We start from the raw sequence: 14,359 nt of genomic DNA on the forward strand, positions 1-14,359 counted from the left end.
GAAAGTACACTGGTTTTTTGTACCAAATGATTGGTCCCTATGGCTCTTGAACTGCAGTCTATTTTAAGGGAAGCTTGGTAATGTTGCATAAGTTAATCACACCGACAAAACATTTTTTGAACAACCTTAATGCCAGTGACCAGATTTCAAATAAACTCAGGCAACTGTAGTTTACGTATTGTTTTACATTTTTGCTATTGAGTGATACTGTTATTTAACTAAGTGGACTGTTGTCTTGGTATGTGAGTGAGATCGCATGCCTTTCCGCATACCAAACCGTTATAATGCCGAAAAAAAGGTTATAAAAAAGAAATTTGCCAAATTAAGATATTTGAGTATATTAGAAATTTGTTTCTAATTCATTATTATTCATACTTCCCTAGTGCTAGCACAACAATATGCTTTCACCTGAGCTCATACCTACACACTGCAGAATTCCTCCTCCTTGTCTCCGGAATATGCCAATGCTATCCTTGCAGGCTACCTGTAACAGTCATTCTCGGTTCAAAGTCGCACCCACCGAGGTAACGCAATCCTCATAGGGTGGGTGGGAGGTATCGTTGTTGTGCTAGCACTAGGTAAGGTGTATGAATACTAATGAAAATTTAGACAAAAATTTTCTAAATATCTTATTCAACTTACGTGGCAGCCACAACAAATTGGCTATAACGGACGTGGCAATGGACACCGTTAGAGCACGTGAATTCAACATTAATGGGAGGAGGTAGAAAATAGAAGGACTTACTACCCTTACCAAAAAGCTCCTTGAAGTAATGACATGGAGGATAGGACGAACACACGGACATACGGTAACAAGGAGGCAAAAAAACTTTTGCGGGAATAAATAGGGGCTTCCCAAAGAAAACATCATCCCCAATGAAAAGGAGGAAAAAAACATCTCCCAGGGCGAGGAAAAACGGTAGACAACACTGACAAAAAAACCCCTCCCTCAGAAAAGAGTTGGAGTGTTAAACCATGTCCGAGCGTGCATCGATGGCCGTGGACGGAAAAGAGGTCGACCCCCCTTTCCGTGGCCCCTGCGCACAGACACGACGTGTGGAGGCCGCAAGGGACTGTCTGGATTCCTACGCGTTACCGTCCGTACCAACCGCACATATCCCTGGAAATAGAACACGGTCAAAAGTGGTGCCGTCCTTTCCACAAACCCCTGCATTCATGACTTTTATAATATATAAAGAGGTCATGAAAAAAAAAAAAAATTTTTCAGGGAAGCAGAAATGGCTTGGATTCCTCATGTGTTTGACATAGAGAGAAATTCCGTAACACTGATCACCGCGCCATCTGCTCATATGCTAGCTTGATGGTAGATGATATCCAGCGAGACAAGGCATTTTTGTTGACATCACCCGGCCTTAAGGGTATAAGAAATAAACAATGTCTTTTACCTGCCGCCTGGTTTTTCGTCCGCTGCCAAATAATACGTCAATGCTCTCAACCGGGCAAAGAAAGGCAATCCCGAGTTATCAGAGGACAGTGTATCGAGATAAACTGTGAAAGACAGTAGGTGGAAAACTCTTCCCGGGGAGACTGGTTTTTGTGAGCAACAAGATAGGGTCGGTACGTTAAAGCTGAGCAGACCCGTACGGAATTGTAAATAATCACCAAGTAATGCACAAAAGCATGTACTCTCCACTGATCCGACGACAAGCAGCTGCCAGTGAAACCCGAAAAAACAGAGTCTTCCACGTACAAGGCACGAAGCTAGCAAAACTCAACGGCTCATAAGGCGCACCCTTAAGAGCATGCCAACACCAGAAAGGCATTCCATTTCGGAATAAGGAAGGTCGTTTCACCTGGATTGTAATGATTTAAGTAAATCATGCCAACACCAAGTTGGTAGAAAAGTCACGACATCCACACTGTTTAAGAGTAGTGAAAATCGCAGCTTCTGTGACTTTTCACTGTCGTGACTTTAAGTTTCCTTTTCCTTTCTTGGACCAACGCAAGAGTACTCCGCTAAACTCGTTGACAGTAGGCGGGAAGGCGATCGAAATCCCAGTGCGTTCGTCCAACGAACCCACATTACGCCAGTGACACTGATAAACCGACTTCGGCTAGTAAGTTGCGCTTTTGCCTGAAGATGATGATGATGCGCAATTCTTGTCGAAAAACCTCCCCCCCTTGCGTCGCAAGGAAGCCCCTGATAACCTCCACGCGTGAAACCGGAAGAACATCCGGCTTCGGATGCCACACCGTCTGACTCAGTCGCTGGCTGAGTAGATCGGACAACATGGTAATCGGAACGGGACTGCCACTAACAGGAGCTGTGGAAAACCAGGGCTGCGCCACCCCACAGAGAAGGGGCTATCAACGTCGCGTGACAAGGTTCCTGGACCACTTTGGGTCAACACCTTGCCGGAGTAAGACAGGAGGAGGGAAGGCATAAAAATCCAGTCCCGTCCAATCCATACTTAACGCGTCGTACTCCAACGCCAATGTGTCCGGTACCGGGGACACGAACACCGGCAATTAGCGTGTTCAACCGTGGGTGGGCAAAACATGTCCACCTGTGATCTCTTTGAATTGCCCACACCCGAAAGAACCGCTGCGACCTTACCCTTTGTTCAACATCCACTCGTCTGAAACAGGGTATGTCGATGGGGAATCTGCTCCCCTGACTGAGGGCCCAATCTGCCTAACACATTCACCCCCCCGGATGAAAGGAATGTGTTTTTTTTCGCCCACAGAGTGGTCCCTAGTTGGTTGTCGCAGAATTCCAAAATCGCAAAGAGCTTTGCCTACACCCAAATGGTGCTCCGATTTGGTTCCACCCCAACGATTGAGATATGCCACTAGGACCGACCGTATTGTTGTCGCCGCATCTCAACAGAATTCGACGGTGTCGAAGAACACACACCGGAAATGAAGACAGGCACGATGCACTGCCCTCCATCTCCAACCAGTTGATAGTATGAAGCTTCCTCCGCTCGGAGAGATTCCATACCCCCTGAAAATGTTGTTGATACAACAGATGCGCCCCCGTACCCCTGCCCAGCGACGCATCCGTGAACAGGATCAGATCCGGAGCAGGGGTTGCAACGGAACCAAGATAGGGACATGCACTTGTCCGACAGGCACTCCTGTATCGGGATGAGTGAACCATGGGGCCCAGGCAGGCACTATCGTGTCCCAATTGTGACCGTCCCACCGTGGGGAACAAATGGCCACTGGAGTGGTCGTTTGAAATCGTCTGAACCGCACGAGTCAGTGAGGCCAGAGATTCGAGGTGGCCCCAACACCACGTGGAGAGATCGTTACCGTAGTAAGTACTTTGCTCCCCCCCATCAACGTCGCGCCGACGTGTTGGAAATTGTGGATACGCGCATCGGTGGGACGAACCGACGCTACCACAAGGATCGAAGACCACTCCGAGATATGTGAAAATCTGAGCCGGCGTTAACTCCCGATTTCACCCAATTGGGGAATAAAACCCCAATTGGAGGATCGTGTCCCAAAACCAACCCGACATTGGTCTGACACTCCTGTTGCGACGAAGAGCTGGGATCAACAAATCGTCCCAGATATGGTATGCATTCGAACCCCTAACAAAATGAACATGACCTACCACCCGCTTTTAACCACACGTGTAAAAGCATGGGGACGACTCGTCGCCAAACCGAACGGGAGCACACACGAAACTCGTACGCTTTCCCGTCGAACAGGAAGCCGCAGAAACTTCCAAAAAGCCTTTGTGCACCGGGACATGGAGGTATGCGTCTTTCAGATCGATCGACACAGCCCACTCCCCCAATTTGAAGCAGGTTCCGGACCGGCGAATGAACCGTTTTTTCCATTTTCATGGAAGGAACATCGACGTAGACGTTCAGTGGCTTCAAAATTAGTATGATTAGGTCTCCATTCCCCATTTTTCTTCCGGGCGAAGAAAAGATGAGAATAAAAATCCCGGAGTGTCCAAGAACTGACTCTCTGGAATGGGGCCCCGTGTCGAGAAACTCGGCAATCATACTCTCCCACTAAAACGCGCCGATCCGCGGACGGTAACGGCGGCATTCTCGGAGTGGAAGTAAGAGGGGGGCTCGAAGAAAAGGGGTATTTTGTAACCGTGTGTCGAAACGACCGACAGAACCCAGGGGTCGAGACCAGGCAGCTTGCACCAATTTCGAAGGAAATGGCGGAGCCTGCCCCCCACGGGTATGGTTGCTAACCGGGAAATCCGTACCGCACACTCCGAAAGCAAACTGCCGATCGTTCACATACCCTCACCCCAAACCGCTTACCAACCCGTAGGCGCAACGCCTTTGGTGGACTGAGAACGGAACGCGCCAGTACGACGTTTGCCGTCCTCGCTTAGCGGAAGACGGGTTGTTACCTGGTTGCCTCCTACGTGTCAGGAACCCTAGGGATCTGAGACGACTGTAAAAAAGCAGCCTTTTTTACAGGAGGAGGCTTTGAACCGCCGAAAACGTGGACCGACGTTTACCAGAGGTTGAGGGTCGAGTGGGACTGTTCGGGACTGGTCGCCGACAAATCCTTGTCTAGGACAATATTAAAAAATCGGGACCCGCCAGGTAATGGTCACCGCCGTAACAAAAGACTGTTCGCAAACAATCGGCCGAATAACTGAGCGATATGCTTAGAGGCTTTTGACGCCAGCCTCCAAACAGGCCTTTCGCCATCGCGGGAAGGCTCCTCGACAGCCTTATAAAAGCCAAGCCAAATAGGAACGTACCTAAATGGTTATTAACCTGGAACATCGACTTAGCCAGCGTGTTCGAACGATTTCCAGATCCGCGGATTGGCAATGACACATGCGGCGATGGGGAAAAAGCGGCTCGGGACACTACTAGCGGGAACGACCGCCGGATGTTCGAGAAAATCCGCCCCCCAACGTCTCATAGGAGTCGGCCACGAAAAAATGCGCGCTCCCGTAGGATTTTCCCGTAGGCAGTTGCCGTTGGGTACTCATCAACACTTAGGTAAAGAAAATAGCGCTCATCAACACCACTCCCAGGATACGATCACTGCCAGTGATCAACACATCAATGTCACAAAGTGAAACTGTGCGCTCCTGTGCAAGTGGTAAAACCCGACTCTCCTCACGAGGAGTGACCAAATTCAAAGAACGGTTCCCGAAGGAGACAACCCTTGAATGTAGGCTGGGCCCTCAACCTGAGGTATAGCGTCCCCGCATACCTGTCGGACCTGGTCCCTGACAAAAGCCAGAACCCGCCGGATAATCGCACTCCTCCTCTACCTCCGAACCGAAGTGAGAGAGAGAGCTGGGTCAGCGACAGAATCCGGTCCAACCGACGCTTCCTCTGAAGCCAGGTCACTGTCCACTGGATCCCGAAGATCGATATGGACTCCACTCCCCCTAATCGAGACGCCCCTGGGGCAGCGTCTCCCGAGACGGAAACAATAGGAACCGAACGACAATCCCTAACTGCATCGTCAAACTGCTGGCGAGACGCAGTTTCTGCTGGTTTTGGCGGAAAACCAGGGGGGGGGGGGGGGAGAGAGGAATGGGAGCCGCACCCGACGGTCCCGTCTGCGAAAGCAATGATCCCAACTGAGGCGAAGCGTTCAAAAAAAAGTTCCACAAAACTCCGAAACAACGTTTCCTGAAAGCCTAACGGTCGTTTCCTGCGCCAAGTGCGGAACGTTCGGAGTTTTGCGGCCACAGAGTACCCCCAGCCGAGGGGTATCTGCGCGAACCTCGTCCTCTATCGAGTAAAGTTCGAAGAGGTAGGGACCAAAGACGGTGCAAACTGTGAGGAGATGGTCCGTTGCTACCGAAGTCACCGGACCCTTGGGGTAAACATATGCAAACGGAGGACCCAAACGGGATGAGTCCTCCACCCAACGGTAAACATCGGTCGGGATGCCATCAGAGACGGATCCCGGCATCGGAACAACTGGCTCAGTTCGAAGCAAACTGGCAGAACTCTCCTCGGGCCTTGAGAATGATGAGGTGCCGAAGCGACTGTCAGCAATCAAAGCAAAGTCGGGGCCACCTGCTCTGCGGACGAAGCAGTGGACCTATGCACAACGGAGTGCATGTGCTCGGTAACCGATGAAGTCGTCAAAACCGAGTTGCCGCGACGACTCCCACCCTGCCCCCCTTCTGTTTGTAAAGGTAACCGTAACGACGATGGCGACGCCCGGACGAAGCCAAAACAAACAGAAGAAGGCGCCGTCACTAACGAAGACGGCTCACGTACCACGGTCACAATAGGAGCCCGGGGGGGGCCGCTCCCGAAGTATCTGTAACTGTACTCGTAACACGGACCGAAGAAGAAACACCCTTGTGTTTCCCCCCTTTCCGGACACTTTTCGAAGTGTCTACAGACTTATGGGACCTACCCACTAAGTCCGACTTGCCGACTACTGCCGAAGCAGACGACAAGATTTTGCTGGTACCCGAAACCTGAGTCTGCGAACCGAACCGAACCCACTGGTCAGGAGACCACGTGGCGCAGATCTCACACTGACGGTCTTGAGAAACAAGGACCGACAGTCCGGACACAACACGTGTGTGTCTTTACGTCGTAAAGGAAAATGGACAACCATCTCGCACACAAACTTTCCGTGCGCTAGCTGTCAACGAACTCGCGTCGGACATGGTAAATTCAACACAGAATTCCCAACTACCAACCGTATGTCAAGTTCAACCAAAAAAACAAACACAAAATTACAAGTAAAGAAAAGTTTTTGCCAAAGCTTAACAGGTGTTAACAGGTGGACTGCAGAATTGAGAATGAAGTTACAGGTAGCCCGTGCAAGGATAGCATTGCGCATATCCGGCAAGGGAGAGAATTCTGCAGTGTGTAGGTATGACTCAGGTTGAATAGCATATGTTGTGCTAGCACAGTAAGTTGAATAAGACTAATACAGGGCATACTTCAACAATAAAACTTGTAAAATAATCCCCAAAACGGTAATATTTTTGGGTGAATTTTTTTTACCCTCTTATAAGTCGACCCCCCAAGTTATAAAATAATGTTTGGGTGAAAAAAATTCGACTTATAGGCGAAGATATACGGTAAATCATAATAATATTTAAACTTAAAAAAAAAAAAAAAAAAAAAAAAAAAAAAAATTAAATATATATATTTTTTTTAATGCCAAGATCTAAGGTTAAGAAGTATATATGACATTATAAAGTATTCATATAACTTATTGTAATAATGTTTTTTTTAAATCTTGCCATTTTGGGTTAAATTGTGTGAATTTAAAAAATCTCCTGCTTTTTCAACACACACCTCCTGCTTTCTCTTGACTAAAGGTTGACAGGTCTGATCGCAACATATATAGCAGAGTATGAAATAGTAATTAAAATATGGCTTGTTATTTTAATTGTTTCAAACTGCAGGCCAAGAGAAAAATACTAACAAATGATATGGCCTGCAGACCCTGCAATTTAAGGGAATCCATCTCTATGCCTCCCCATCACCACAATCATTTCATTTCAACTTATTTTCGTGCTTATATTCAGTCAAGTTTCAAGCACGCTGTCCTGGGCAGACACCTCAGCCATCTAGGATGTATGTCCTGGGCCCAATTTCACAAAACATCGTAAGCTGAGTTTTGCACGTAAACAGAAATCTACGACTAAATCACAATTCCTATTACTATTATAATTCAACGAATATAATTTGAAGAACACACATTTTTATTTTATTTTGTCCTTACAATACTCCAGCTTCCGTAATGATGTAATTTTCTGTGTGAAATAGATGCCAAACACTTGTAAACGCATGCCCGGTATAACTGCTAGTAGCAGATGTAAACTTATGATGTTTTGTGAAATGGGGCCCAGGACAATGAATTAGTTGTTAGTGGTTAGTGAGAGAGAAGAAGGTGTAGTGGTCTTACACCTACCCATTGAGTAGTTAAAACTCGCTCTGGGTGGGAGTGATACCGGGCTGCAAACCCTGTACCTACCAGTCTTATGTCCGATGGCTTACACCACACCACCACCGATGCCAATACCACAATCAATCTAGTTGAAGGAGAATAATTGTTTGCTCCCTAAAAGGATGTGAATTTATATATGGTATCAATATGGCAATTTATCTTTAACGACTCCCCGTAATCTATGTTAGGGGAGCATTTAAACACTCGCCTCAATTTTGTTTTTACATTACATTTTAACTTATTTTCGTGCTTATATCCAATGAAGGTTCAAGCACGCTGTCCTGGGCACACACCTCAGCTATCTGGGCTGTCTGTCCAGGACAGTGGGTTAGTTATTAGTTGGTTAGTGAAAGAGAAGAGGGTGTAGTGGCCTTACACCTACCCAATGAGCCCTTAAGAACCCTCTCTAGGATGGAACCGGTACCGGGCTGCGAACCCTGTACCTACCAGCCCATAGTCTGATGGCTTAACCATGGCACCACCGAGGCTGGTTCTCAAGTTTTTTCACATACTTTCTGGGCTTGCTAAAATTAAAACAGCATGGGGTGCTTGTGTTTGTGATAGTGTAAGTTAAATTAGGACCTCTGAAATGTACTTTAGAGCATTATGGAATTAAACCGCGAGAGTCACAAGCTTTAATAGCAGAGGCCTTGTTATGTGACATCAAGGAATTTGGTGGGACAGGACATTGCCCTGTGGTAAAGCACTTGACTGATGCATGGTTAATATAGGTTCAATCCCTGTCAGTGGACCCATTGGGCTAACAGGACCGATACCAAAACAAATGATTTAATTACATCAAATGGATTTTTATGTTAAAACATATTAGGACCATATATATTTGGCAAATATCTGTGCAGTTTTGACATCAGAAGTTATGACCGTCATGAAAAATAACAGACTGATTGCATTGGGGTTTTTTCAACCATTCTCGCTAGTGTACAACCTGTGCAAATATTCCTAAATATTTTTTAATGACATATGTATAAATAAACTGAATAAAAAGAAAAGGTTTGTATTTTGTGTTCATGCAGCAATAATTAAATTTGCGTTACATTCGTTACAATTTAATGTCATCCCATTGGTCCAGCCTTGGCAATTGCTTGATGAATGTACAAAATAACGTCAGGGAACGTCATATCTCATAACTTTACTTTAAATTAGTACTTTGTCTTATTGAGCATTATTATTTTAAGAACAAAAAAATAATTCCAAATAAAATCTGAACTTTTAGTTTTATTAATTTATTAGTAAGTATATTTTACATTTAATTATAAGGATTGTCTGTTATTTATTTTGTGTTCATCTGGGAATGAACAAAAAAACATCATCCACAAACTAACATGAGAATGGCTTTGCTGATTCAGAGTTTGCAGATGATTTTGTTTTTGTTCGTACCCTGATGAAATGTATATTAAACAGACTTCCATTATCAAATAGTGCAAAGCAATGCTGTATAACAATTACATTATCAGTAAAATGGTCACTGTGGAAACAAGACTGCAACCACTTTTGACAAGCAATCAAATTCAAAGTAAAAATTAACAAATAAATATTATCAATTTATCATCATAAATTATATCTAAACTGCAATACATTTTTCCATCAAGAACATCATGATAAAATGGATTAACACGAATTGAAAGTATGAAAACATTTTACAGAGAAAGGGATGTCTTTCTGTCTGAAATTCTTAATGAAGGAAGAAAGAAAATGTTTTATTTAACGACGCACTCAACACATTTTATTTTCGGTTATATGGCATCAGACATACAGTGTTCGAGATTAACGGTATCCTGATATCCCAGGGATACTAGAATTTAATTTTGGACACCAGACTTCAAGAACCCAGTATCCAACCGGGATACCATATAATGTAGTTTTTTGGGGGTTTTTAATTCTGCGTTTTATTTTTTTTCGATAAACAATGAAAGTCGGCATTTACTGGTATTTTCCAGCTCGTACCCAGTCTAATGCTATGCCATAATAGTATCTCCCCCAACTCATACCCAGTCTAATGCTACACTGGAGCAATAGCGGCGTAGCAATAGACTGGGAACCGCTAAGACACTATTGGTTTTGTTGGATGTTTCATCCCTTCAAATTTTATTTGAGATATTGATTCCACATCTGCAGAAAATTGATACAGGTAGGTTTATCATTAATAATGTCACAATCACTTGTAAATTACTGCTAAATATCAATTTATGTTAGTGTTATTCAAAAATAGATTCCCTTTGATTGCAAATTTCTCGAATTCCGTGATTGCAGTGTTGCAATAGACTGGGAACGAGAAAAGTGTCATCCAAGTTTGTTACGATGTTATTTATGAATTTCATTTAAATGGGATACTAAATTCTCAAGTGGGATACCAGATTTTGAAATGTTAGTATCCAACTGGGATACTGCCCCAAATTTTTAATCTCGAACACTGACACATAGTTAAGGACCACACAGATATTGAGAGGAAACCTTCTGTTGCCACTTCATGGGCTACTCTTTTCGATTAGCAGCAAGGGATCTTTTATATACACCATCCCACAGACAGGATAGTACATACCACGGCTTTTGTTACACCAGTTGTGGAGCACTGGCTGGAATGAGAAATAGCCCAATGGGTCCACTGACAGGGATTGATCCTGGACCAGCCGTGCATCAAGCGAACGCTTTACCACTGGGCTACGTCCCGTCCCAGAGTACCTTGAGTGATTTCATTTATGATTACCTTACATTACGCATGATTCACACACACATTCCAAGATGCAAACATTTAACCATAGTTTTGATAGTTGACCAAAACAAAATCTACTTTTGTAAATACCAATGTAACAAGATTTATTTCTTTGGGAAAGGGCAACAGGCCTATTATTTGTCGAACTCGGTCTCTTACCAGTGCTGTTTATTAGGTCGTCCAAAAGAATAGCATCATGCAGCCCCGAGTACTCTGACTGTAAGAGCTAGACGGACATTTGGACATAAATACGCTCTCATTACAGTCAGAGACCAAGCTATGTATTTTTTTGGCAATTCCCGACAACCAAAAAGTTGGCAAAGATTCCCGCTCTAATACCACAACAATCCTATGTTTGACGTGAAATACCTTTACATCGATCATTTTCGAGCTGATTGATTAAAAGAAATTCAGATATTAATCACTAATACACACACTACAGAAAGAAACCCGACAGCACCCACATTCAGCTAAGCTTCAGCAAACTCCGGACAGCAGAATTCTAAGTTCGCCGACCTATATCGTGATGATGCGTCACATGATTGTCCACTCAGCCATTCCGTCTTCCAGGGGCCGTGTCAAAACGACAAGTGCCCGACAATCACCAAAAAAAGTTTGTTTTGTGTAACGACACCACTACAGAACATTGATTCATTAATCATCGGCTATTGGATGTCAAATATTTGGTAATTTTATCACTGTGTTAGAGAGGAAACCATTAGCCAACTCTTCCATGTTGTAACGTCGCTTGGTATGAGACGGCCCCTGTAACTGTTGCACAAGGCGGAATCGCCCAGTGAGCGATCACATGATCTACGTCACGACAGGCCTTTTCCCAGGATTTTTTTTAAGGCGCTTACATATTTAGCATCATTATAACACAAAAATCAAGCCAAAAGAAGTGGGGTAGTGGGTTGAAAACAGTTAAGGGGGGGGGGGGGGGGGGTAAAAACTTTTTTTTAAATAACCCATCAATTCCCCACCCCCAACAATTTCATAATTTGCACCATGTTGTTGCTGTTGATTTCAGCGTTGTGTTAAATGCTTGTGATTTCTGCTTGTAAAATACCTAAGCTGACTTCCCAGTATATTCCATTTATTAAAAAACCCCAAAAAAACACCTTAATAAAATAAAATTTTACGGTCTTTTTAAAATCCAGCTAACTTATTAAATGTGTCACCTCACAGTTTTACAAATATATATCTAGCATTATCTAACAAATATGATTATTGTAAACTAATTCAGTGTACGTATAACTGCAATTTGTATAAATACTGCATGTTCATTTCCCGCGATCGCGATCTGCATGCGTGCTCACCACCATAGGTACAAAATTAAGAAAGACAAAGGAAACAACCGAAACTGCAGTTAGGTATTCATTGATGCAAACAACTATTGCTTTTCTACAAATTTACATCAAGATTTACTTCTGTGTAATTGTATTGTTTAATGTCCGCAATGATGTCTCTTGACACGCGGGTGTCAGCCGACTCTGAAACGTGATGTATATTACGCCGAGAGCTTTCCTCAGTTCAGCCAACGAACATTCTTCCTAACGTTCGCGAACTATTTGATTGGTGTCCGTCGTGTCCATTTGGTTTAACGTGAAGCGCACAAACCAGTGTAGCGAACGTTGTTTTCGCTTGGTCTGGCTGAACTCGGCATTACTTATGTCTTTCGGCCCTGAACTGGCATGTGTATTCAAATTGACATGCATTGTCGGTTTGTTTTTATTACTTTGGTTCAAACACTTTACAAAATTAAAATAGCAAGTTACATATCTTCCAGACATTGAACCACCGTCACATTGCTGTCATACATGTCGAATGCATGCCGTTAAAATTAATAACCTTGATTATTAAAATTAGCAAACATCATAAGGCATACGCTGTATTCTGGATAACACTGTTTCTCGTTACCGGTCGCGAGATCGCTATTATGCTAATTGAATATTTGGTATTATTATGTTTGAGGTGTCAAATAGATTATGTAACCGTTTGTTCACATCAGAAGATAGAAAATGGCTCAGCCAAAATTTTAGCCACTTGCAAATTTTAGTAGCCATTTTTTTTGTAAAAATAATTTTTAATTTTTTAATCAGTTAACTCAAAAATTATCGATGTAAAGGTATTTGATGTCAAACATAGGATTGTTGTGGTATTAGAGCGGAAATCTTTGCCAACTTTTTGGTTGTCGGGAATTGCCAAAAAAATACATAACTTGGTCTCTGACTGTAATGAGAGCGCATTTATGTCCAAATGTCCGTCTAGCTCTCTTACAGTCAGAGTATTTGGGCTAAGCATCATGGTGGTGGTTAATTTCGAGCCCTGTATATATTTATGATAATATAGCAACGCTTTGGTAACAGCAACAGCATATTAATCAATGTTTTCACAATTTGCACATAAAAACAGAATAATTTCCTCTTTTTTTTAATATATTAAGCCAAACTGAAAAATAAATTCCTCCCCTCCCCCACCCCTATTTTTTTTATTTATTTATAATTAGTGAAGGCCGTTTCATTTTTCTTTCTAAAACACTTTTCCTTTTTATTTCCTTTTCATTTTACATTAAGCCATTTGGACTGCAATAATAAAATTGACAAAGAAAAAAACCCCACTTTTTTCTTTCTTATTTTTTAAATCTAAAATTAGCCAGGCTGGTACATAAACAATGTATCGCATAGTAACACCTTCCTTTCATTTGCCCCTCAATATTTCACTTTTCCTACATTACATTTAAATGGGTATTTATTAATAATAATTATGACAATATGTTTGTTTTAAGTGTTTAATGTTGGTAGTGTTTACAAATCCTATTAAATATGCCAACATACAATGACGAACTTCGTGCAATTTGTCACGTAGACACTAAATGGCTGCAAGAATGCGGAAATATTCATATGTTCTTTGCATATTTTTATCAGCCTGGTTTTTTATTTGTAATACAACGGTTATAAACTGGCTTTGTCCATATAACTACCTAAGAGGGTGGTATGGGGGTGTAAACAACAATTATTTAATCTGTCTAACACTGTTTTTACGGGGAAAACCCCGACGTGGATGACACTCGCTAAACTCAAGCCATTTCTGACGGATAATATAACAATAAAATCTCAAATAAAATCACATATACTAACATCATTGGCAATTCGTTTCTCCGCCTCTGGGTCGGAGCAGCTGAGTCTAGGCACAGGCTCTGTCGAAAAAGTATACTGTTTAACATTTTCAACATCCACAATTCTGTGGGCTTCCCCAGTCGCCATGATTTGTCTTCAAAGATGAGACATTATTGGGGAAATGTGTCTGTCAGTTGAAACGACAGATGTTCCTAAGCACCAGCTTCATAATCGTTTCTTAAAATAACAACAGATAAATTACGACCACATCTGCACAAAAGTCTTTTGCAGAAAAGTTTTACATGATTACCAATGCCAAATATAATAATAATATTCACCAATACCTCCCTTCCTATATATACGTTTTGTTCAGACAGAGGCTGTATATACGGCGGCCGTGTATAATTCAAGGCTATATATACACGGCTACTAAGAACTGGCTATATACAAATCAAAGCCTCCCCCCCCCAAAAAAGGCACACAAAAAAACCCAAACAAAAAACAAACAAAAAAACAACAAAAAAACAACAACAACAACAACAACAACAAAAAACCCAAACCGCCAGCTACATTTTTTTCATCAGTAGCAAGTTGTGTTCTGCTGCAGTGG

General features: G+C 42.9%; 1 protein-coding gene across 1 annotated transcript in view; it reads right to left on the bottom strand.

The window, feature by feature from the left end:
- LOC121379453 (hypoxia-inducible factor 1-alpha inhibitor-like) overlaps positions 1-14,072 on the bottom strand; it is a 35,582-nt gene extending 21,510 nt beyond the window's left edge. Inside the window, exon 1 of the mRNA XM_041508097.1 lies at positions 13,771-14,072. Coding sequence (XP_041364031.1) covers positions 13,771-13,896 — 126 coding nt within the window. The 5' untranslated portion in view covers positions 13,897-14,072. The remainder of the gene's footprint in view (positions 1-13,770) is intronic.
- Positions 14,073-14,359: the final 287 nt, after the last annotated feature.

The sequence above is a fragment of the Gigantopelta aegis genome, chromosome 8 (genome assembly GCF_016097555.1).
Source record: "Gigantopelta aegis isolate Gae_Host chromosome 8, Gae_host_genome, whole genome shotgun sequence".
NCBI classification, from domain to species: Eukaryota; Metazoa; Mollusca; class Gastropoda; order Neomphalida; family Peltospiridae; genus Gigantopelta; species Gigantopelta aegis.